Below are 25,130 nucleotides of genomic sequence, written 5' to 3'. Positions count from 1 at the left end.
ATTTCGGTTGGTGTTTTATTTTGTGAATGATATTGTTTATCATGTTTCTGCTGTATCCGTTATGCTCCGCTATTTCGTGAATTAGGTTTAGTTCCTTGTTTAATTCTTCTGGGGATAGCGGAATGTTGAAAGCTCTGTATATCATACTGTAGTATGCTGCCTTCTTGTGTGCATTGGGGTGAGTGGAATCTATTTTTATGGTATTGGAGGTTTGTGTAGGTTTTCTATAGATTTTGTATGTCAAGTGGTCTTCTGTTTTGGTGATGGATAAATCAAGATAATTCAGAGTGTGATTTTTCTCGGTTTCCATCGTAAATTTTATGTGTGGATCTATTTTGTTTAGCTGTTCAAGTATGTTGTTTTCGTTTGTAAACCTGCAGTCTATAACAACGAAGATATCATCTACAAATCTGCACCAGAATGATATATTGTCAATTTTGCTAATTTCTGAGTGCTCTAAGTGGTCTATGTAGATCTCGGCTAGTATTCCTGAAGCTGGTGAACCCATGGGAAGGCCTTGTTGTTTGTAGATAGTGTCGTGGAGTCTAAAGTAATTATTGTTGAGGGCAAATTCAAGTAAATTAATGAATTCGTCTATTTCAAGGACACTCAGATTACTGTGATTTCTTAAATTTGATTCTATTAGTTTTGTCGTTTTATGTATGGGTATGTTGGGGTACATGTTAGTGATATCATATGATGCTAGAGCGTGTTGTTGTTCGATTTTCAGTTCTTTGGTGATGTTGCAGAATTCTACTGAGTTTCGTACTGATTTCTTGGCTAAGAATTTGTAGCGTTTCTTGAGAAATGTTTGTATGAAGCATGATAATTTGTACGTCGGGCTTGATCTGTAATTTATGACCGGTCTCATGGGTACTTTGTCTTTGTGGATTTTTTTTTTTTTTTGCTAGTTGCTTTACGTCGCACCGACACAGATAGGTCTTATGGCGACGATGGGACAGGGAAGGGCTAGGAGTAGGAAGGAAGCGGCCGTGGCCTTAATTAAGGTACAGCCCCAGCATTTGCCTGGTGTGAAAATGGGAAACCACGGAAAACCATTTTCAGAGCTGCCGACAGTGGGGTTCGAACCTACTATCTCCCAAATACTGGATACTGGCCGCACTTAAGCGACTGCAGCTATCGAGCTCGGTTTTGTGGATTTTAGGGTAGGCTTTCGCTGACGGCAGTTTGGGGTTCATTATGGTCAGCTTCGTGGTTTCTTGTTCGTTAAGGAGAAAATGGGTGTTTTTCAGTAATGTTTTGAGATTTTTTTGGATACTGGCAGTTGGATCTTTTCGTTTAATTTGAAAGGTGTCGTCTGAGAAACACTGTTTAGTTTTATTGATGTATTCGTTTCTGTCGATGATGACTGTGGTATTACGTTTGTCTGCCTTTGTTATTAATAGATTGTTATGCTTGATTTTGTCTTTGAGTTTCCTGAGTTAGATATTATCAGTTTTGCTTTTACAGTTGATGTTGTTGTTAATCTTGTTAATGTATAGCGGCAATTTCTTCTTAACCTCAATTCTGATCTCGTCGCGCGAGTCGTGAGGAACTTTATTTAGAGCATTTTCGGTTTCAGCAATGATGGTTGTGAGGTTATGGAAGGTTGATGTGTTCTCCCAATTGTGTTTAGGTCCTTTGCTCAAGATATTGGTCTCTGTTTCATCAAAGTTTGTGTCTGTTAAATTCATTATGGGTGGGTGGAAGGTGTGTTCGTTTTCTTTATTGCGTTTGAAGGGGGTGATATTATCCTGTTTGTTTTGGATTTGTGACTGTTTGAGTGCATTTAGCTTCTTATCTAATGTGTGCTGTTTTCGGATTGCTAGGTTAGTTACTTTGTCTTGGGTTATTTGTTGGAAGTTGTCCCAAAAACTTCGCGGTAAAACATGGGATGCTTCTAGGTGTGTTTCATAGAGTTTGGTGTTAAGGAATTAGTAAGGAGATTAGTAAGGAATCAGTACGAAACTCAATTGAATTCTGCAACATCACCAAAGAACTGAAAATCGAACAACAACACGCTCTAGCATCATATGATATCACTAACATGTACCCCAACATACCCATACATAAAACGACAAAACTAATAGAATCAAATTTAAGAAATCACAGTAATCTGAGTGTCCTTGAAATAGACGAATTCATTAATTTACTTGAATTTGCCCTCAACAATAATTACTTTAGATTCCACGACACTATCTACAAACAACAAGGCCTTCCCATGGGTTCACCAGCTTCAGGAATACTAGCTGAGATCTACATAGACCACTTAGAGCACTCAAAAATTAGCAAAATTGACAATATATCATTCTGGTGCAGATTTGTAGATGATATCTTCGTTGTTATAGACTGCAGGTTTACAAACGTAAAACAACATACTCGAACAGCTAAACAAAATAGATCCACACATAAAATTTACGATGGAAACCGAGAAAAATCACACTCTGAATTATCTTGATTTATCCATCACCAAAACAGAAGACCACTTGACATACAAAATCTATAGAAAACCTACACAAACCTCCAATACCATAAAAATAGATTCCACTCACCCCAATGCACACAAGAAGGCAGCATACTACAGTATGATATACAGAGCTTTCAACATTCCGCTATCCCCAGAAGAATTAAACAAGGAACTAAACCTAATTCACGAAATAGCGGAGCATAACGGATACAGCAGAAACATGATAAACAATATCATTCACAAAATAAAACACCAACCGAAATCCAAATTAAGTAGAAACAACAAACCTAAGAAAGACTATGCACTTTTTACCTTTAACAACACCCACATCCACCCCATAACTAATATTTTCAAAAGACACAATCTAAAAATAGCTTACAGAACCACACGTAATAATGCTTCCATTTTATATAACACTAAATCTGTCAATGAAAACAACAAATACAGCCACTCAGGAGTGTACCGCATGAAATGCAACGATTGTGAAGCCAGCTACATCGGACATACCGGCAGATGCTTTTCCATTCGCTACAGCGAACATGTCAATGCCACTAAATATAACCGCTTTTCATCTATAGGGCAACATGTCGAAGAACACAAGCATAAGTTCACTAATATCGAGAACGATATGGAAATTCTAAATATGAACCCCACAGGCCCATTGCTCAACATAATGGAAGATTTTAATATCAATATGGACCAATACGCTAATCCCAACCTCAACTTAAATGAAATCACAGATAAAACTAACATCCTCTTCAACACAGCCATTCCCATTCTAAAAGACACATATTTAAAAAGAATCAGCAGACACAAACCCACACAAAATCCAAAAGACACAACCCACTCCACCCCACCCCCTCCAGAAGCTGCCTCCCCCTCCCAACCACCTCTCAATCTGAACACTACGACAGCAACACGACGCACACGCAACAAGGTGCAGCACACTCCCGGCTACACTTGAAGACATATCCAGCCCACACGTAACACACACTCCTTAGCACACAAACCATTTAGCAGGCACTCTCTATCAGTTATCCAATTCCTACTTCCATTTAGCAGGCACTCTCTATCAGTTATTCTAATTCCACTTCCTTTTTCTTTCTCAGATTTTGAATTTACCTGAGCACAAATGCAAGTGTGAAGAGGGGACTCTATCAACCTTTCTTTAATTTCAAAACTTCATCCATAGCACGACATGCCTCAACAAGGAATCTGGAAATTAGTATTTATCAGCAACATCATACAATAAGAATGAACAAGCTACAGAACCTCAGTCGATTACGCTCCCCGCAAAATTGCGGCCCAACAAAGCACCTTGATTGTGTATTCACAACAGTTGGTCTCAGTGCCGACATGCTGCAAAGACGTTTCAACTTAACACCGAAACCTCAGTGATCCTCTATTCTATAGGAACTGTATTTTCAACCTCTGTTATACAATTTTTGGAGTGTGTGGCATTCAAGGGACTCCAGCAAGCCAAAGCCCTTTATTGCACCATATGTATATATGTATATTGTTTGACATAATGTTGGCAACAGCACAGGTTTTTGAATGGAACTCCAATGAGTCTAAGCCCCATATTGTACCATATGTATATATCTTAAGTAATATTATATTAGAATAAGGCATTCTTGTTAAACTAGTTTTAGTAATGTTTTACGTACTATCGCTACTAAGCAGGTTCACCAACAGCTGATGATGACCTTTTTACAGGTCGAAACCGGTACTGTTTCAATGTAGATAACTTCAAACATTTGTAATAAAGTATTGATTAGGTGGATATCTCATTCTTCATACTTGCATTCTTTACAATACGACGATCCATCACGAAAATATTCCTGCTGTCTATAAAACTTAATTTTACTAAGTGCCAGGTACAGCAGACGCGATATAACTCTGGTACTGAGTAGTCGTGGCCTTTCTAAGAATTCGAAGGCTCGCATGTTTAGATGCCATTCTGCAAATTTAAGAAATGTTTTTGTAGAGGATAATAGAATATAATTCTCTCTTCACTATTTCCCGAGATCCAGTGACGTTACACACAGGCACTGTACAACCGGTCACCGCGGCTAGCGATGTACCGTATGATAAAGAGGTGGTCGTTTATTGTCATAGAGTTTTGTCTGCGCACGCGCGGCGGGGTGAAAAGAAACAGCGTGGTTACTGCGGTAATTGCCAGTGGTGTTCATTACTATCAGGCCGCGAATGCAAAATGACCCTTGATTTTTCACATGAGATTCTGAGAAAAAAAAAACGTCATCTTACATTCGGAGAAATACGGTATCACTTCAGAGGCTTCTGTGGCAAACATTTCAGTTTTCTTCTTCAAACAGCTTCACCTAACCTATTTAATAACCGTATATGTACCTATCATGAAAACCTATTTGAAACGCATGTGAGAAATGATAACCTCCTAGTTAAAAATTGACATTAGGCATAGATATCAATGATAATTTAATAAAAAACCACCTATTCAATACTTTCCACGTTTAATGTGGTTATTATCTACATGATTTTATGTAGACTTATTTAGGTCAGGTACACGTTTCACCCATTATTTTGGGCATCTTCAGCCTGTATACAACCTTTAGGTCAAGGTTTGGGACCTTTTTAACCAATATAAACATACCAATATATACAATATATACGATATATACAAACATTAATGAACTCTTAAGACGGGTAACATAAGTTAATACAGTTAAGTTTTTTTTGATCCTAATCTGTCTAATTTGAAAAATGTCCAAAACTAAAATGGATCTTCTTTTTGGTAAAGAGGATTACATACCGGGGTTAATGTGACCCCTATATCAAATCATGTTTTTGACATACCGTATCTGTTGACAGGATGTGTCTTCAACAACAAGTGGAGATTTGAACCGATTGTTGATTGTAGGTTGGTCAAGATTGAAAATATAAATTTAAATTAACTTGGCAGTTCTATTCTAGTTAACTTAAAATGTTCAAAAATAAAATGAAATGGAGCTTCTTTTTTACCATAAGTCTTGAGAAAGGATGATATTAAAACTGGGGCTTATTTGACCCACGATTTTCATTTTCATGTTCTTGACGTAACTAATATTTAAATGTGTTGTCATGCACAAGTGGAGATTTAAAAACCGATTGTTATAGGTAGACTGGTCAAGAACGTTGTTGTGAATGAAACCGTTAGCGTCTTGACTTCGGGTCTCATGTAACATCAAGGAATTACAAGAGTACAATATTAAGCTGTTTCTTAGTTTTAGGCTGCTGCTTAATTGAGAAGGAACATCCTAGACACTTGATATAGTCTTGTATGAATATTATGCCCGTTGATGTGTTGCTTGGTCTTTGGGAGGGATCTTAAGAATATCTGTAATGAATAGAAAAATAATATTGAATTAAAAATTTAGAGCACGCGTTGTGATAAAATGTGTTAAACTAACACCTCTTAACTGTAAAATTACTTACTAGTTCAATTCATACTAGATGGACCTGTCTGTTCGGGCAGCGCCTGTCTTATCAACATTTCTACTCCTGGTGTTGTACTGGTGCGGTAATGGAGGGGCAGGGCATGGAGGGAGAGTGGGGGTAGGCTGGTCTACGGGCACATGTGCTATTGCTGGAGGGGAGTTTCTAGAAGCGATATGGGCGGGTTTAACTTTTGGCATGGTGGATGAAGCATTCGAGTGTGGAGATTTAAAAAATTGAGGGATTTAGTTTTGATTTGAATTCACGATATTAATTAATCTAGGTGTTAATTCGTATAAAGGATTTTTAATTTCATCATTGAGATTTTTTTTTATTGTAGGTTTGGTCTAAAAAGATGTGTAGATTTTCCAGTTCATTCATTAATTTCCCTTTACGTATGCTTCTAATGATAGAGAAAGATCTTACCGTCTTTGAGATGACTGCAAGTAGGTATGCGTAAATGGAATGAAAAAGATAAAAATATGACAAAAAAATGAAAATTCAAGGGAAAATATGAACAATTACTGAAAAATGATAAAAACGTTAAAATCGCCAACATATCTCTTTGTATGACCTGTGAAAATTGCACGATTTTAGTCACTTTAGATAAAATCATGTTTAACTTGTATTTTCTATGGAAATATTATAAAGAAAAACTATGACATGTCAAATATCCAGGCCCTAATCATCATCATCATCATTCTCCACCTCCAATTTCCCAGGTGTGGTGTACAAGCGCTCGGCATCTCTTCCTCTCTGCATATATCTTCTGTTTCAGGAAGTGGAGATTGTTATCAGTAGAATACTGTGTAGGAAGGACACTGACTGGAAGGTGATTGGGGATTTAACCCATTCACTGCCAAACCTGTATATATATGTTATTGAACGCCGTGTCTCATCCGCCAATCCCATATATATGTTATGGTGCAGTGTTTATTTCACCGATCTCATAAATGAACGGGATATAATGACATGCTTAGAGATTCCGTGGCAATGCTCAAAGAAGTTCTGTACAGCTGATATACCACTCCACTTCGTGGGTTTTGAAAGCAATCTGGTGTTATTTTAGCTTAGTTGGAGTGGAACATCTTTCCCGCTAACATGTAGCCATCATGGCGTCTTGAAGTATACATTCATCTTTGTTGAAGAAGAAATTGAATATTTCCTCATAAATAGTTATTCTGGAGAGCTATATTTCGATAATGAAGATGAAGAATATCTAGATGGTGATAGTGAACTACAACAAAGTGCAAGACAAATTAGTAATGATGAATCTCATGCGGAATTGTCAACCCTTCCTCAGATAAATTCTTTTCTCGCCAAATGTATATGATTTCCATAATACCAGTTCTTGGGTCAACAATTTTATATTATACTATACAGTAGCATGGAAAACCAGCAGACATAATACAGAATACAACGTATAACTACAGGACCACCCAGTTGAAGTAGTACACCAATTCAGATATTTAGGAAGCGTAATGGCTAGTAATAACAGAGCTGAGATAGAAGTAACAAACAGAGTAACCAAAGGCTCTAACTTTTACAGTATCGTTAGACACCTACTATGGGATGAGAAGGTCCTACAAAGAACAAAAATGATCCTGTACAAGTCATATTTCATTCCCATCCTTACATACTCTCTGGAAACCTGCACACCAACATCAAAGGATTGTAGTAGGATTCAAGCCCGTGAAACAAAATTTCTTCGAACTGCCCTCCAAAAGACACGACTTGATCACGTGAAAAATGATGAGATCCAATCTAACCTAGGTCTAAATGAATCGATGGAGGGAAATCTTAGGTCATCTAGACTTAAATGGTTTGGGTATGTTAAACGAATGAATAGCACAAGGTTACCATGTGCTTATTTGGAAAAGAGAATAACAGGTAGAAGACCAGCTGGAAGACCAAGAAGAGGATGAATGGACCAACTGAGGGAAAAAGTGGAGAGAAGAGGATGAAATTGGAAATCTGACATGGACAACAAAATGTTTTTGAATAGACAACTTTGGAAGACGCTCGTTTTCAAACATCCTACCCGGCTCACTGGAAGGGCAAATCGATGATGATGATGATAAAGATAAATTTTGCGGAACCCCAATTTTTAAAATAAATTTAAAACATTTTCAGTTATATCCAAAAAGTAACCTAATTCTCTTTTCTCATTTTCAGGTTGTTTTCACTATGTGGGAAGACTAGATCAGGTGTTAGTATGTCCATTTATAAGTTCCTATTCATCTTTCTCTACTGCATATGGCTTAATTACAAGGCTGGGAAGCAATCTAGCAGAAGTAATCAAATTACTTGTAACAAATACCTTTTCAGTAAGTTTTACTTGTAATCACTACTTTTCATTACTAAGAGTCTACTTGCCTCCTGGAGAAGTAATATTTACTCATAACTTATTTCATGAAATAGTCACAATCATTACATTCTAGTCATTGATACACATCACATCAAGAGTTTGGCAATTCTAAAGCCCCAGCCAGCACTTGCAAGGCGTTACGCAGTGGATATAAAGCCAAAGATACGATGCGTACTAGAACATTTACTCACAGCTTGTCGTGGTTACTGGTTGAAATTTAGAATAATCGTGTAACTACAACTTCATGATTTTGCATGTGGTCGATAATGGAACAAATAAACATGCAACGGCGAAGGGATTAAAGAAATTCCACTCGCCTATTTCAAAAAAATATTTTGAATTAGTTGGCCCTCAAAATAATGAGAACATGAGTGTGATGAGTGTGCAATGCAAACTCTGCTTTCCTTGAAAATTTTAGTATCATTACAGAAAGAAAAATAAAGACCAGTGATTTTCCAAAGATAGGCATTCTGAGATGTAATTGTAATTTTAGTGATTACTTGTTGAAAAGAGCATTCGTGGCTCAGGAGGCAGCGCGTCGACCTCTCACGGCTGGATACCGTGGTTCAAATCCCCCGGTCACCCCATGTGAGATTTGTGCTGGACAAAGCAGAGGCGGGACAGGTTTTTCTCTGGGTACTTCGGTTTTCCCTGTCATCTTTCATTCTAGCGACACTCTCCATTAACATTTCATTTCATCTGTCAGTCATTTATCATTGCCCCAGAGGAGTGCGACAGGCCTCGGCAGCCAGCACATTTCCTGTCCTCGCCGCTAGGTGGGGGCTTAATTCATTCCATTCTTGACCCAGTCAAATGACTGGAAACACTGTGGATTTTCATTTTCACTTGTTGAAAAAGTAATAGACCGATCGAGCAGGCCGTGCGGTTAGTGTCGCACAGCTGTGAGCTTGTATTCAGGAGAAAGAGGGTTCGAACTCCACTGTCAGCAGTCCTGAAGATGGTTTTCCACGGTTTCTTATTTTCACACCAGGCTGTACCTTAAAACCTTAAATATGGCCACAGCTGCTTCCTTCCCACTCCTAGTCCTCTCTATATTCTTTCTGCCTTTATCACACATAACTTGAATAACCATCAGAGTTTAAAACAAACTATAATATTTCTTTGTAAACAATGTACTCTGTACATACTGTATAGCCTTCTTGTCCTTTTGAATCAAAATTTTTAAATCTAGATTTTTGACACATATTAATGCAACATATAACTAACTGTCCATGATAACTTTTCAAGTTCTTTGATCATTTAAGAAAAGACCAGGTAAATAATTGATAGGGAATCTATAAATTAGAAAGAAAGAAAGAAAGAAAGAAAGAAAGAAAGAAAGAAAGAAAGAAAGAATAATATATCATATTACATACGGATTAACATTAGCAGACACTTTGGTTTTCCGCCGTTTGCTGGGTCTTGACATGTCCCCTAAATCATCTTCTAACCAGTCATCCCCGATGTCATCTTCAACAAGGATGTTTCCAGTTCTCACTGCTTTCTCGCATATCTGGGAATGGAAAATGGTCATATAGAGTCAACTATCAAATACTGCATTATAGCATCAGTGGAAATGCAAATTAAATTGATTAGAGTCCAAGATATTAATGATATGAGATAATGGTGCTATTTATTTTTACTCATATTCTGGAGCGAAATAATTTGATTTTAACCTTTACATTGCCGTGATCTGCTGTGTCTGTAATATTAGAGCAAGACAATTATCTGATAACTACACAATACTTGCAATGTTGACATCAGAAATCATTCAAAATCTTTAGGCATATAAAGCCATCTTTCTGCAGTAAGAGAAAAGCTATATAATGATTATCTGTTGATTCATGAGTTATAAATACGACTTTGACTACTTCAATCAAGACTTGAATTTTTTACGTTTTAAAAATTGCGCACTGTGCATATACGTTTTCATTTGTTTCCGATATTGCGCTTTTTACTATATTTTTTCTCTTCACAATTGTTTCTTCACGTCAACTGTTCTAAGTATTCTATAGGAGCACAATTACTTATTCAATTATATTGAATTGTATTATATTTATCTACATAATTACTTTCCCGCGACCGAGGAAAATTACTGGATCTTCAAGCTATTCTCCATTTTACTCTGGCGTTTGAAACCACAGTACCTAATGTTGAATATGTCGCGCTGATCAGGGAAAAAACATAACTAAGGTAAATACAGGTGGTAAAGATCAAGAACAAAGTACAAACACAGAAGGAGAAAAGGATCCCAATGGGATCTTATAACAGCATCATATAACACCCAATTTTTTTTTCACTAAGGTCTCCTTTTTTTCTTTTTCTTTTTTAAAACAAAAATATATAGGAAAGTATGAATTATTACTGCCGCATTAAAACAATTGTTAATTATCTCCAGTTTATGGCCAATATTGTTGCAAACAATTTATATTATATTATTCTTTTTCTACCACTTTTCCCCACACGTGTGGGGTCGTGGGTGTGAACTGCATCGCATATGTGGATTTGGCCCTGTTTTACGGCTGGATGCCCCTTCCTGATGCCAACCTTATATGGAGGGATGTAATCGCTATTGCGTGTTTCTGTGGTGATTGGTAGTGTAGTGTTTTGTGTGAATATGAAGAGGACAGTGTTGGGACGGACACAAACACCCAGTCCCCGAGACAGAAGAATTAATCATAAGCGATTAAAATCCCCAACCGGCCGGGAACGAACCCAGGACCCTCTGAACCAAAGGCCAGTACGCTGACCATTCAGCCAAGGGGTCAGACGAACAATTTATATTATATTATGAATATTAAACATTTTTACCATTACCTGTAATTGTCCCTCCCTTGAGCTAATAGTTTACTGGGGACAATACCCAGAATAAATAAATACAGGATATGAATAAATAAATGAAGGAATAAAACAAGTGTCAAATGAAGCCCTTATGTGTTTTCATGTTTGTCCTCGCTCCTATTTCTATTGTTCCCTCTTCACACACTGACCTGCCATTGTGTGTGTCCCATTATATGGATTCCTTTCTTATTTCCCTCTTCATATCTCTCTCTCTCTCTCTCTCTCTAACTGAAGTAAAAGTTAGTGTTTTTTCCCCCTTTTAATATTTAGCAGTGTGTATGATGAAAAGGATAATTTTAAAGTCTTGCAGATGTGCTTTTCTGGTGCTGCTGCGTGAAACAAGTTTACCGTTTCGGTTAATCGGGATTCGGTTTAATGGGACTCTAGTGTACCTGTCCCTGGGAAATGAAATAGGGAAAGATCTGGCATCAAGACAGAGTTGTCATTTTTCCACTGCAACAAGGACGCTTTAAAGAAGTCAAAGATGAAATTTTGAGGTATTTGCGTGAAAAATGCAAGGGCGGAATGGCCATAACAGAGCGCAATAAACTCGTCGACCTTCAACGTCTGCGTCCTCATTATACATTGCTACCCGCTGAAGTTGACAGACGCTGGCAAGCAAGACGTGTGTCTAGTGGAAACCAGTTGTACCTGACGCTTAGTAAAAGTAACTGTTTTATAGCCAGCAAGAATATTTTCCTGATGGATCGTCGTATTAAATTTTCAATGTGTTTTCTTTGATATTATGATGAAAATTTTAATTCAATGGTTATTACACTCGCAGAAATAAATATGACATAACTAAAGCCAACGTTTGGCGTTGGCGTGAAGACAAAGATAATCTCAAAATTCGTATTGTACAAGAAAGGCATTCATATGATTTCATAAAGCACTTAAGTCTGACTTTTTTTTTTTTTTTTTTTTTTTTTTTGAAGGAAAAAGCAGGGGTCATCTTGCATTCAGAGTCGCCTTGGATTTGAAGAAATACAGTATTATCACAAATATAAACAATTTATTTGCGTATATCAGTGATTATCAAAACATCCAGAAAAACTTAATTCACGAGTGTGAATAAAATTTGTACGTGAGAAGGTTAATAAACAACTGTGAGAATACAAATCTTCAGTCCAATTAAGACTCACCTGCAAGTCCAAGAGAAAACATCGCTTCATATAAATTCAGACTGATAAGAGATGACTGGACAACAGACATTGAGATAAAATGCCCATACAGCCTTCGTGAATTTTTTTTATCTTTTTCAACTATTTGTCGTACCAGAACACTTAAGGAAAGGACTAGGGTGAGAAGGAAGCAATCGTGGCCTTAATTAAGGTACACGCCCAGCATCTGCCAGGACTGAAAATGGGAAACCACACAGAAAACCATCTTCAGGGGTTTGAACCTATTACTGTATTTGGGCGAATAATCACCGCCGCCGAATAATTCCCGCACCCTAATTTTAGGAAGGCTCATTTTGAACAAAGTAAATGTCAACATTGACGCAAATAAAACCCGCACCCCAATTTCGTGCCTCAATTTAAAAAAAAATATATGCGGGGATTATTCACGTAAATACGGTATCTCTCGAATGCAAGTTGACAGTTTCATGAAAATCAAGGAAACATGTACAGATAACATCGATCTTAGGGTACGGATTTTAAAATGGTGCATCCACTGTAGTCTATTCTGTACGGTGCTGAGGGATGGACACAAGAAAGGGCTACAACAAATAAGATAGAGACCCTTGAAACGTGGACTTGTTAAAGGATTCTTAAAATACTGTGGATTGGAAGAGTAACTAATTAAGTCCTAAATCGTATGAATAGATATTGGGAACAGGTAATAGCAGTTAGGAGGACGACTGCATTCCTGAGACATAACTTGGAGTTTTCCAACAAAACATACCTGCACAACTTAAAGCAATGGACAGGGTTACTTACTGTCAACAGCCTGCTATACATAGCAACCAAGTGACAGAAATGTAACGTATGGTTGCCAACATTCATTAACAGATTGACCAGTTGAGAAGAGAATAAAAGTATTAGTAGATAATTAGTACCTTACTTGTTGTAGGTTCTGGTGGTAGTCTTTCTCTGAGACCCTTGATGACCCTCTGATATTCCTGAGCTCCATCTCCACTCTCATCATGGTCCAGTACAAGTGCCGAATAGCTACCAGAAGGTGAGGGACTTCTCTCGGCAGGAGACAGAGTCCTTGACCTTCTATTTTTGACGACTATAGAGTCGTCGCTCTCATCACTGCTTGAACTGGCAGTGCGCCACCGTTTATGGCCAACACCACTATCCTCCAGACCTCTACGCAGATCAACAACTTTACCCTTATGGACACTTCTAGGTCTCTTGCCTGAACTGGAGCCAGGGAGTTCCAGATCATTGGTGGTATGTTTTGTAGCAACGCCAGCTGTAATAAAACAAACTTAAATTAAACATAGCTGTTTGGACTTGTAAAATACAGGTTATGGTATTTTAATAATAATAATAATAATAATAATAATAATAATAATAATAATAATAAGTGAGGCCGCCAAAGACGTTGCAGAAATCAAGAGAAGCAAAACGCATGCCTGGTGGAATGGTACCTGCGAATCAGTCCTCCAAGAAAGACTCAATGCGTGGAAACAGTACTACTCTACGAAATCAGAAAATGATTGGGAAACCTACAAAACCCAATGTGCCCAAGCAGCTAGGGTGTTCAGAACTGAGAAACGTAAATACGAAAAATCTCTCATTGAAAAGATAGAACAAAACTTTAGGAAGAATGAAAGCAGAGAGTACTACAGAGCCTTCAAACGCAAACTCACTGGCTATAAACCACCATCTCTATGCTTTGAGCGAAAGGACGGCACACTGGCGACGTCAGATGAAGAAAATTGCAGCATTCTGCCAGATTACTTCAGGAATTTACTTAATTGCTCTAAACTGCAAAGCGCCATTGTGACCAAGGAACCCTTACTCAGGTACCCAGATTCCAGACCACCCGACAGAGATGAAATCAAGCCCCACATTGCCCGTCTCAAAAATAACAAAGCGCCGGGTGAAGACTCAGTAGTAGCAGAACTATGGAAATATGCCCCAGAGGAATCACTTGATATCTTGCAAAAGCAAATAGAAGAAATTTGGAACAAGGAGACCCTACCCGAAGATTGGAAAATAGCTTTGATCCATCCATTACACAAAAAAGGCAGCATGAAGAACATCAACAACTACAGAGGAATATCTTTGCTACCCGTGACTTACAAAATTCTATCACTTGCCATCCTGGAGCGTTTGGAAGCACAAGTCGAACATCAAATAGGTGAATACCAAGGAGGATTCAGAAAAGGTCGCTCAACAGCTGAACAAATCCAAAATCTCAAAACGATCATCAGATATTGTACACTAAGGTCCAAGCAGTATGTGTCGGTCTTTGTGGACTTTAAGAAAGCCTACGACTCCATTGACCGGGAAGTCCTGCTAAACATCTTAAATGAATTTGGAGTTGATTTGAAACTGCTGGCATTAATTAGAGCCACCGTGACCGATACAAAATCTAAGGTGAAGTTCCACGGATGTCTCTCGAATTCCTTTGACATCAAAACAGGAGTCCGACAAGGTGATGGGCTATCCCCGATACTCTTCAACTGTGTTCTTGAAAAGATCATCAGAACCTGCCGGGTGAGATTACAGGAAACCAACTACAGTCCATTGAGAATAGGAACCAAATCCAAGGGGATCGCAACAGACTGCTTAGCATTTGCCGATGATACTGCTGTTCTCTCAAACGACATAGAAACCACTAGAGCTCAAGTTGAAATTTTAAAGGAAATTGCCGAACAAACTGGTTTGCAGATATCGTTTGAGAAAACAGAAGTAATGATTAACATCAAAGAGGCTCCACCAAAACTCCATACAAAATACGGGGACATCACCCGAGTAAACAGATTCAAATACCTGGGTGAGATCATCATGAAAAATGGACTGGACAAAGAAGCACTTCAGGAGTGAGTACGCAAACTGGAAATAGCCTACCAAACATCCCGCACAATCTACAACAAAAAATGCCTTTCCCAAAACACCAAGATACGTCACTATGAAACAGTTCTGAAGCCAGTAGTTCTATATGCAGCCGAAACCCTGTCTCTAAATGCCAACAAAGGACTCCTTGAAGAACTGGAGAAAAGAGAACGCAAAACTGTGAGAGGAATCTTGGGATCAAAATACAGAATTGGAATCCATCAAAAGAGATCCAATAAGGAAGTCTACAGCAAAATAAAGAAAATTACCGACACAATCAGAAAAAGACGGGCATGATTTTACGGTCATCTGAAAAGAATGGACGGAAGAAAGTTAACTAAAGAAATCTTTCACTTTTTTGATTCAAACCCCAAAACCACAATTTCCTGGTTTAGAAATACCAAAGAAGACCTGCAAATGCTACATATCTCAGCTGAAGACGCCCTTAACAGAGATCTCTTCCGCAAGAAAATATTGCCGAACGGGCTAAACCGAGACGAGCAACCGAAGAGAAGACACGGTGCCCCTTGGACAGAGGAGCGTAAGCAGGCCCACTCACAAAGAATGAGGGAAATTTGGGCTCTGAAGAAGGCCAAGTTCAGTGTCAAATGCAACAAGACTTAACGTGGTCCTTGATGGTCCCAGCGAATTATATAATAATAATAATAATAATAATAATAATAATAATAATAATAATAATAATAATAATAATAAAGACTTCAAACGAATGCTCACATCCCGGGGGTGGTAGAATAACACCCACAGTATCCCCTGTCTGTCGTAAGAGGTGACTAAATGGAGCCCCAGGGGCTCTGAACTTGGGAGCATGGATTGGCAACCACAGGGCCCTTAGCTCAGTCCTGGCATTGATTCCACTTGTGCCAGGCTCCTCACTTTCATCTATCCTCCAGGCTCCTCACTTTCATCTATCCTATCTCCCTTCGTCAACTCTTGATTTTTCCGATCACAAAGGTCATTCGAGGCTTAGGGAGTCTTTCATTTTCACGCCTTTCGTGACCAATACCATCCAAAGTGTCGGACCCCTTCCATTTTTTTCCCCTCTGATTGGTGTTATTTAGAGGATGCTGGTTGCCTAGTTGAACTTCCTCTTAAAATAATCACCACTACCACCACCACCTGAATGATCCACTAAGGTTCAGGACGAAATTTCATGTCCTAAGGTATAGTTGATTTTCCAAATATCAGTTATACAATATTTATGGAATTGAATAGATTTTTCACTTGTGAATATTAGAGTACCATTCATTATAAAATTCTTATCTGCCTTTAAATGGTTCAAAATTGCTCAATGGCGTTTTTGAACTCTGTCATCAGTTTACTCTTGTTGACGCATTTTATAATATGAAGGTCTTGTTCAATCGTGGTGAAGTTATGGCCGGTATCCTTCATATGATTGCTAATAGCAGAATATTTTCTATGTTTTGAAGCATTGTAATATTACAAATATCTAGTTTTTCTAGATCAGCATTATAACATTAATAGTAATCTAAACAATGTTCGACACAAATAGCCCATTAATTGAACAAATCCCTACATTACTCACAGTCTTTAACATAAATACAAATAATTTCATGAAAATATTTAATTATAAACACGTTAGCAACTTCCCTACCACAATAGTAGCCACTCCCAAGTCACCGATTCACGCCACACCCCCTCCGCCTACTCCTAATGTCCTCAATGCTCCGCCTACCCCCCCCCCCCACTCTCCTGACTCATTCTCTGCCTTCACAGATACACCCCTACAATACACGTAGTAGCAGAATAACTGCCAGCTCATCTCAAACAACCAACAAGGCTAGTCGCCTCTCTGTCAACACTAGGGGTAAGCGTTGTTAAACTTCCACTCATTAATAGAATGTTCTGTATTCCATAACTTACATTTATTTTTCCGACACATTTCAGTTTTCAATACGCGCCACACTGCGAATTCTCCCACATCTGAGGCTTTATTGAACACCCTATTTGTTGAATCTACGCTAGACAGCTCACGACTACAATCTATTACAAAGATTATTCCATGAAAGAGACAACACTTCTACACGGATGCTTCAAGCGCCTTTTTATCTTATTACGCAACTACTTGGAGTCAACAACTCTACTGTAATTCTACGTACCAGATTCTCATTCAACAACGTTCGAAGATTTATTTTTCGATATTTTAATTAATCCACGCTTCATTAATATCAACTAATTTGTACAATCCAATTGTATGTTAGGTCATTATGACTATGTCTCATTCTACAAATAATCAACTTGTACTTTTTTAGACAAACACTAGTATTCATTCCATGTACATATAATACTATGACAAGTTTATTACTGAATTTTAGTTATTTAAGCAACGCTTTCTCCACAGACTAGATTTTTATGACTGTTTTATCTTGTATTAAAGCATGTATTATACTTTAATGAGGAAGCCAGTTCAGGGCCCTGACTTAGCTTTAGATTAAGTGTGGCTGTAGACGCTTAAAAAGCTTAAGCGAAACATGTCCCATTTTAACATCTATGTAACATTTATATATTAAACTTAAAGACTGTAAAGTATTGGAATGGTGGTTTTTAATAAATTTGTTTGAAACTTTTTACATTATGTATTCCAATACGGCTATCATAATGAGACTCATAACATGTAATAAGCGGTATGTTCCGAGCTGTCAGTGGAGAGATGGCGTGGAATGACATCAGTAGACAAATAAGTTTGAGTAGTGTCTTTAAAAGTAGGTAGAATCACAATATGAAGATAAAGTTGGAATTTAAGGGGGAAAATTGGGGCAAATATTCTTTTATAGGAAGGGGAGTTAGGGATTGGAATATCTTACCAACGGACATATTCAATAAATTTCCAATTTCTTTGCAATCATTTAAGAAAAGGCTAGGAAAATAACAGATGGGGAATCTGCCACCTGGGCAATTGCCCTAAATGCAGATCAGTAGTGACTGATTGATTGGATTTTATTTCTCTCGTATAATGCCATTTTTCCACAGTACTCAGTAATACAAAAGGGACATAGCGGAATGGATATAAATATTTTCAAGAAACGGTCGCAAGCATATAGGCTTTGGGAAGTGCTGCATAAAACCTGTTCTGAGGTTACTGGAAGACAGTTTTGAAATTAATTCCAGTTAGAATAAAATTTCAAACATATCACTTTTATTATTCTTTTTGAATAACAACAAATTATCAAAAAAGGTATGGATCACTGCTTTAGAAGTGGTATTTAACATGTAGTTATGTTAGTAAATTTCAAATGGAGTGCTGGGGTAAAAAATGACCCATGCTGTAAATATTACACTCTGAAATATTTTCAAAATTCCTTTTTATTTGCAATAAATTACCCTTAAATGAATGGATAGTAACAAGAACCATGCATTTTGTAATTATTTCTAACCTTGACTTAAAATGGGTTAATCTACAAATTTGCTATCATTCTGACCATTTGAATCATCATCACCATCATCTGAAATCATGTAAACAGCAAGCTCGGTTTACTGCGAACACCTTAGAGGCAAAACGTCCAATAGTTCAAAAGGCTTCAAACGAATGCTCACAGCTCTAAGGAAGCTGGTATCAACTTCTCAAAAGAGGTCACCATTCAGAGCCAAAGATGATTTTGTGGGAAGTGTCAACAAAGGCATCACATCACAGCATTTCAGTGAAAGGCAGGTGAAAACCTGTGCCAGCAACTACCAGAGATACAGGAAAAGGTTGTGAAACACTTACATACCACCCATGGGCATGCACTGAATGTACCAGTAGCATGAACAAGGCAATACTGACACAGCACTGGTTGGAGCACGATGCACTCTCAAGTTCACTAGCATTATCAAATGACTCTTGGGAAGCCCCTAGTTTAAACCACTGGATTATCAATAGCAGAATATTTTAGAGGGGAAAGTCTTCTTGAATCCTCATTGAAGTATCAAACCTTAATTCGGTAAAGCAGCAGTCTCAATACTACTAGACAAGGTGAGTGCAGCTATAAATTACTACATAGCTTCTAGAATTTTGTCAACGCCACGGGTGGACATTTTGAGTGATTTGTGCATAATATCCTGCCATTTCTTGAAGGTTACAGTACTTTTGCATGTCTCTTGGCACAGGCCAGTTCAAAAATGTAGCTTCCATCGAAGTCACAGTCTCATCCATTGCTGTAACAATATGGAAGTTGCTGGGGTATGGGCAATGCTGAGTAACAACATTCATCGCACGACCACTGCATTTAATTGTTATGAAGGGTGCTACTCACAGGACTGCTCATGCTGCAATAGCACTTTCTGGCTCAGAGAGGAAAGCAACGGCAAACTACATCACTCCTCATCTTACCCAGTATGCCTAATTTTGGTGCTGCCATCGCTTGTTGCGGTTTCCCCGTAACTACATGAACTTTGGTGGTGCTGTTTGAGGATCCAACCAGCCTCCGGGTTGTTGATCTAACAGACGTACTGCAGACTGTCATTAATCACTTATTACCCTACATATCAGCCACCTTTGTATGAGGGGCAGAACTTACAGCACGACAAGGGACAGTCATTGGAGCGAATGAGATCACTCTCTAGATATGATGAGGAAAACAGAATCATTTACCTTTTTGTAATGCAGTCTCCAGTCGAGCCTTAATTGATTCAAAAAGACCAGGATCATCAGGTGGCTCTTTCCCTAATCTCCTCTTCCAGTCCATGAGACAGTCCAATGGGGTTTCATTCTGAAAGAAAAGATGTTCCCTTTACTTACTGTCACTATAGATAGAGTAAAACCTCATTAAGACGTTTCTGCAGGCGACAAGAAAAAGGATGTGTTAAGCAAGAAAACGTTCTACTGAATACACGAATAAAAACTATCCAACAGGGATATGGAAACACTAGATACATTTTTCCAGACAAGATGTCATTTTACGTCGTGTATCTGCGGGTACAATGAAAACTACAACATATTTACCATTCCTAAAGATGAAACATGAGGTGTGAAAAACACGAGAGAACAAATATGAAAACCTTTTCTGCTGGGGATTATAAAATAACAGTGTACTGAAAGGCGTGAAACGATAATGAAGAATGGGACCGCTAGGTTGAGAAATTGAGAATGATGCTGTTCTAAAGCTTTAAATTTCATTGGTGTTTTTCCTTGTCACAGGCTTTTCGCCTGCATGTTATGTTAGGCTTGGTTTCTCGAACTTTTTCGCTCCTGCTCCCCTCATAGCAAATTCAATGTGATAAGTTTCTACAAAGATTTTCTGCCTGAATTTTCGACAGTGATTTCATCCTGTATTGTATTGTTACAAAACCAACATTTTGTAGACTAAGAGGTCCGTAACTTCACTATGTGCACTTGTTGTTCATTTCCATCTGTATCATTTGTTTTCATTTCTTTTCTTCTTAGTTAACAGAGAGTTTAGTTTCAAGTATGTTTTGTATGAACCCCTCTTTCACGGAATTTTGTCGCAGTGAGTTGTTTTTTACTCCACATGATGATGTAAATATTGTGTATTGTGCTTATTTCGTTTCCGTCTAGGCCAGGGCCTCTCAGGGTGCATGCACTGTGCACGGTGCAAAAGACTTCCCTTGGTTGACCAGAGTGCAGACCCCCCACTCCTCGATTTGGAGCAATAGCGCTTACTCTCTCTTTCCCCACGCCTGTCTTGCTCGCTCCCCCTATCTCCCTCTACCACACTTGCTCTGTAGCGCACTAAATCCGAGCTGACTTGAGCCGAGTAGAGCCGGACTTAGCCGAGCTTAGCCGAGTAGCCTAGAGACAAAGCGTTGGTCCGAGCTGAACCGAGCGGGACCGATCCACAGTGCACAGAGTTCTTGCGCCTCGATTTGCACGCGTGAGAATTTGGGCGTTTGAGAGGCCCTGGTCTAGGCTCTCTTTTGTTTTTATGTTTTTTGGCATGTTTTAGCTTGTATTTTGTTAATTATTTCAACCCCCACCCTTTTTTCACCGAAGATGGCTCAAATGAGCCAAAACAGGTTTGAATTTGATTACTCCGTCTAATGATGGAATATGTGATGTATTGAATTAGGAGGATACACTCATTTTTACACCTTTGTAAAGTGAAAACCGTCAATACGGATTGATTCTAATATCTTGTAAACACCAGACGACATTATTTTCTGGTCACACTCTTTTTTTTTTTTTTTTTTGTTAGGGGCTTAACGTCGCACCGACACAAATAGGTCTTATGGCGACGATGGGATAGGAAAGGCCTAGGAGTTGGAAGGAAGCGGCCGTGGCCTTAATGAAGGTACAGTCCCAGCATTTGCCTGGTGTGAAAATGGGAAACCACGGAAAACCATTTTCAGGGCTGCCGATAGTGGGATTCGAACCTACTATCTCCCGGATGCAAGTACACAGCCGCGCGCCTCTACGCGCACGGCCAACTCGCCCGGTTGGTCACACTCTTAGAAAATGAATTGCGACTGCAACTTTGGCTGCCATTTTGAAACCGACAATTCGACCAACTCGAATGATCGAGTCAAAACGCAAAGGTGCAAGTTTCAACATTCACTCTACCTCTGCACGCGAGTGCCAGTCCACATTCTGACAGATTTTCATTGTCCTCATTAGTAAGAAATTTTACAACTTCTTCCGAATCCACAACTAGACTGTCAAAAAAAAAAAAAAAGCACTAAACTTGTCCAACTTCAAACGATAATGTTCCTAATCCAGATGTAGGCTATCGTGGAACAAATATTCGCTACCCTTCCCTATACCACTGAACACAAAATCTAATTTCTGAATGGAATGCAAAATACAAGCACAAACTGGTTCACTGTGTTACTCAGCAATCCCGCTGCTAACCGGCAAGCAAAAGTGAACATTCCTGAGGCTAACGGCTTGCTCCCCGAAGTTGCAACTTATCCGATGCAGTTCAGGGATTGAAAGATTTTTCCCGTTATCACGCAACTGTAGAAAGGGCTCTTTCTTACCTGAATTGGAAATCACGTTCCTTTCACAAGGGATGACAAATAACATTTTCAGGGCTAGGAAAAATGTCATTGTACTAAGCGGTAATAGAGAAAATTTGTGATGCAATGAACAAGGTATTTTTATATAGATTTAATACGATAAGAATCGGGACTTCGAATTTATAATGTGCTAAGCTGGAAAACTAATGAGCTTTCACTGTAATTAGTAAAGACAGCACGTCAACTTTTTCATCTGAAGTATCTTTAGATCCATTCAGGATATTGATAACTAGTTTGAATCTGAATTGTCAGTAATTAAGACATATGGCGTGAAGAGCAATGCGTGTCCAGTGCATTAATAACCATGAACCTAGAAATACCAACTTTGTTTTCTTAAAAAGAATTATACTCTTTTTCCGGCACCTCAATATTATGACTTATATTTACACATTATACATTTATGTTATTACTTGAAAGTCTCTAAGCAACTTAAATGAGATTCATTAGAACCATGAACCAAACAACCAGAAAGGACAAGATCAGAAATGAAGTGAATAGGAAAGTAGTTAGTATTGAGGTTCCGATTATCAGTGTCGTAAAGAAACGCAGACTTCAGTGGTATGGGCACACAATGAGAATGAACAGGGAAAGACCTACCAGAAAATATTTCAACCTTAATCTTGTAGGAAGAAGACCACAGGGAGGACCAAGAAAACGTATAGAGACTGTAAGATCAGATGTGGAGGAGAGAGGATACAAATGGGAGGATGTACTGGATCAGAAGATGTATGAAGACAGAAGGAAATGGTACACCACACCCAGGATACTGGAGTTGGGAAATGATGATGATGATGAAGACTTGAAAGTCTCTTCTGTTGCTATGGATTTTAAGAGATACTGGGGTATCAATTTTGTCCCACACAAATACTTTAATGTTCCAGAAGCTAACAAGATTGAAATGTTGCATTTATACACCGCTGAATGCCAAGAACTTCAACCGGAATCAAAACATTCAACAAGTGCTACCTCACTGCGTTGAATGGCTGGGTGTTCAGCTACACTTATGAGTACAAACTGCCTGAAGTGAAAAGCTCGACCCTGGGTGCAGTTGTAAATAACTAAGTTTAAATTTAGCCAATAGTAAAACATACAACCTCTCTAAGCAGCAATTTTAGTTTTTAAGGAGCCTGATAACCTGCCACAATATAATCCTACACGACGTAGGTTTCAACTTTGTCCTGGCTTCAATAAGTCAGACTTCCTTTCTCTCTCTTTTTCCAGCTTGACAGTGTTTTCTTAACCCTTTCAATGTTACGCTGTTTATATATACATACTCCCTGGTGCCACACTATTTCTACACCACTTTTGGTGTTTGAAGAGAAACGATGGCGAGTGAAGAGGACAAATGAGAAACACAGAAGCTCCGTCAAACTCACTTCCGCCCTCCTCCAACCATTTCACGTGACCTCCGTGGACGTATGATTCATGCCAAGATTGGGCTACTAAGTCATATGAAACATATTCACAAAGCTTTGTGAGTGTGAAAATGTAAACTGCTGAAGAGTATGTTCACTCGGATATGAGTTACTGCTGCCGCCGACTCCCCGCATGCTGCTTTTCCCCCCCCAAGAATATGCAATTATCGTATTTACTCATGTATTAGACACTCCTTGGCTTTTTGAGACGAAGAAAATGAAAAAAATAATTCTCTAACGTAATTCGTCAGAGGGCAACAACGATTCTGATTCGAAGAGTGTTGAAGCCTTATGCAGCTCTGATGATATCACACAAATTTGTGAATAATTTTGTTCATATGAGCCACACAATAAAAACATGCGTCGAAGCCATGCGGTACATCTGTGTTTCGTAGTTAAGAAATGTCTGCCTCTGTAGCGTAGGCCTACTGATGATGTTGCACAAATAGGCGAATAGTTTCGCGTCCGACCGTGCATTGCAAGCACGCATCACTCATGTATATATGTCTGTGTTTTGTAGTTAAGAATGTCCGCCAGCATAATGGTTAGCACAATTAGCTGCTGTTCTTGGGAGCCTGAGTTCGATTCCCAGTGCCGTACTGCCAGAGATTTATGAATGGCAGGAAGGTTGATTTGCCATAAAAATGGTACGTTCAACTCCCTTCCACTGGGAGCCCGTTTAAAAAAGAGCTGCACCACCTTCGGAATAGGAAACTAGTTTACTTTAGTTAGGAAATATTCAGGGTTGTTGCAGGCCCTATTAATATAGGCAGGTGAGATCATTAATAAAGTGATTGTTTAATATCTCGTAACTCAGACCAATATAGGGTTTCTGGGGAGAGAAGTAGGTTTAAAACGTGACAAAAACAATCCAATCACAATTGTTTTACTCACCAACATAACTAACAAATAATATTGATTTTTATGTCCCCACTTACTTTCAACAATTTTCGGAGACACCAAACAAAACATACTAGGGTATGCATTAATTTAAAAAAATGGGAGACAACGAACATACGAAATTAAAAAACATGATAATAAAACGCATTATCGCCACATGTGTAGATATCCACAAATGCGGCAAACATTCCTGTTATTTATTTTTATTCTTTCTGTCTAACTTTTGGCACTATCTGGGCGATAGCATACCTAACCTAAACAATGCGGTCTCTTTTATCTCATGTACAGCTGTTTACGTTAATCCCAATGTGATAAATGCAGAGAACAAGCATGAAATATACATAAAAATAAAGGTCTGGCTTTCAACAGCCGCAGTTATAAAAAAAATGCTTTCAGTCACTACGTATTACATTCGGAAGTACAACTCGTAACATATGCCAGTTATCAGCTGGTGGTCTGGCACACTTTCAACAACATGAATTTATTCAGGAGTGACTTCTGCTACATATACACCAGCTGGGAATATTAGAGACCATCTCCAGAAACCAACTGGGAATAGCTTCACAAAGTTTAGACTCTATAGTCGGGAACAAAACTATTTTTAAAAGATTCAAAAAGACGGATCCTCGAATGCTCTTTGTCTGGATTGCAACGCATGGCTGACGAGATTACAGTGAAGATGA

The 25,130-nt window shown here is 38.5% G+C and overlaps 1 protein-coding gene across 1 annotated transcript in view; it reads right to left on the bottom strand.

Annotated features, from left to right (window-relative positions):
- Positions 1-25,130, bottom strand: part of LOC136886104 (tonsoku-like protein) — a 250,748-nt gene that overhangs the window by 81,202 nt on the left and 144,416 nt on the right. Inside the window, exons 14-16 of the mRNA XM_068227232.1 lie at positions 19,752-19,869; positions 13,189-13,550; positions 9,665-9,801 (exon numbers count right to left, since the gene is read on the bottom strand). Of these exons, the coding sequence (XP_068083333.1) occupies positions 9,665-9,801; positions 13,189-13,550; positions 19,752-19,869 (617 nt within the window). The remainder of the gene's footprint in view (positions 1-9,664; positions 9,802-13,188; positions 13,551-19,751; positions 19,870-25,130) is intronic.

Source organism: Anabrus simplex, chromosome 1 (assembly GCF_040414725.1).
Source record: "Anabrus simplex isolate iqAnaSimp1 chromosome 1, ASM4041472v1, whole genome shotgun sequence".
Taxonomy (NCBI): Eukaryota; Metazoa; Arthropoda; class Insecta; order Orthoptera; family Tettigoniidae; genus Anabrus; species Anabrus simplex.
The sequence above is the reverse complement of the archived record's forward strand: the minus strand, read 5'-3'. Positions and strand labels throughout refer to the sequence as shown.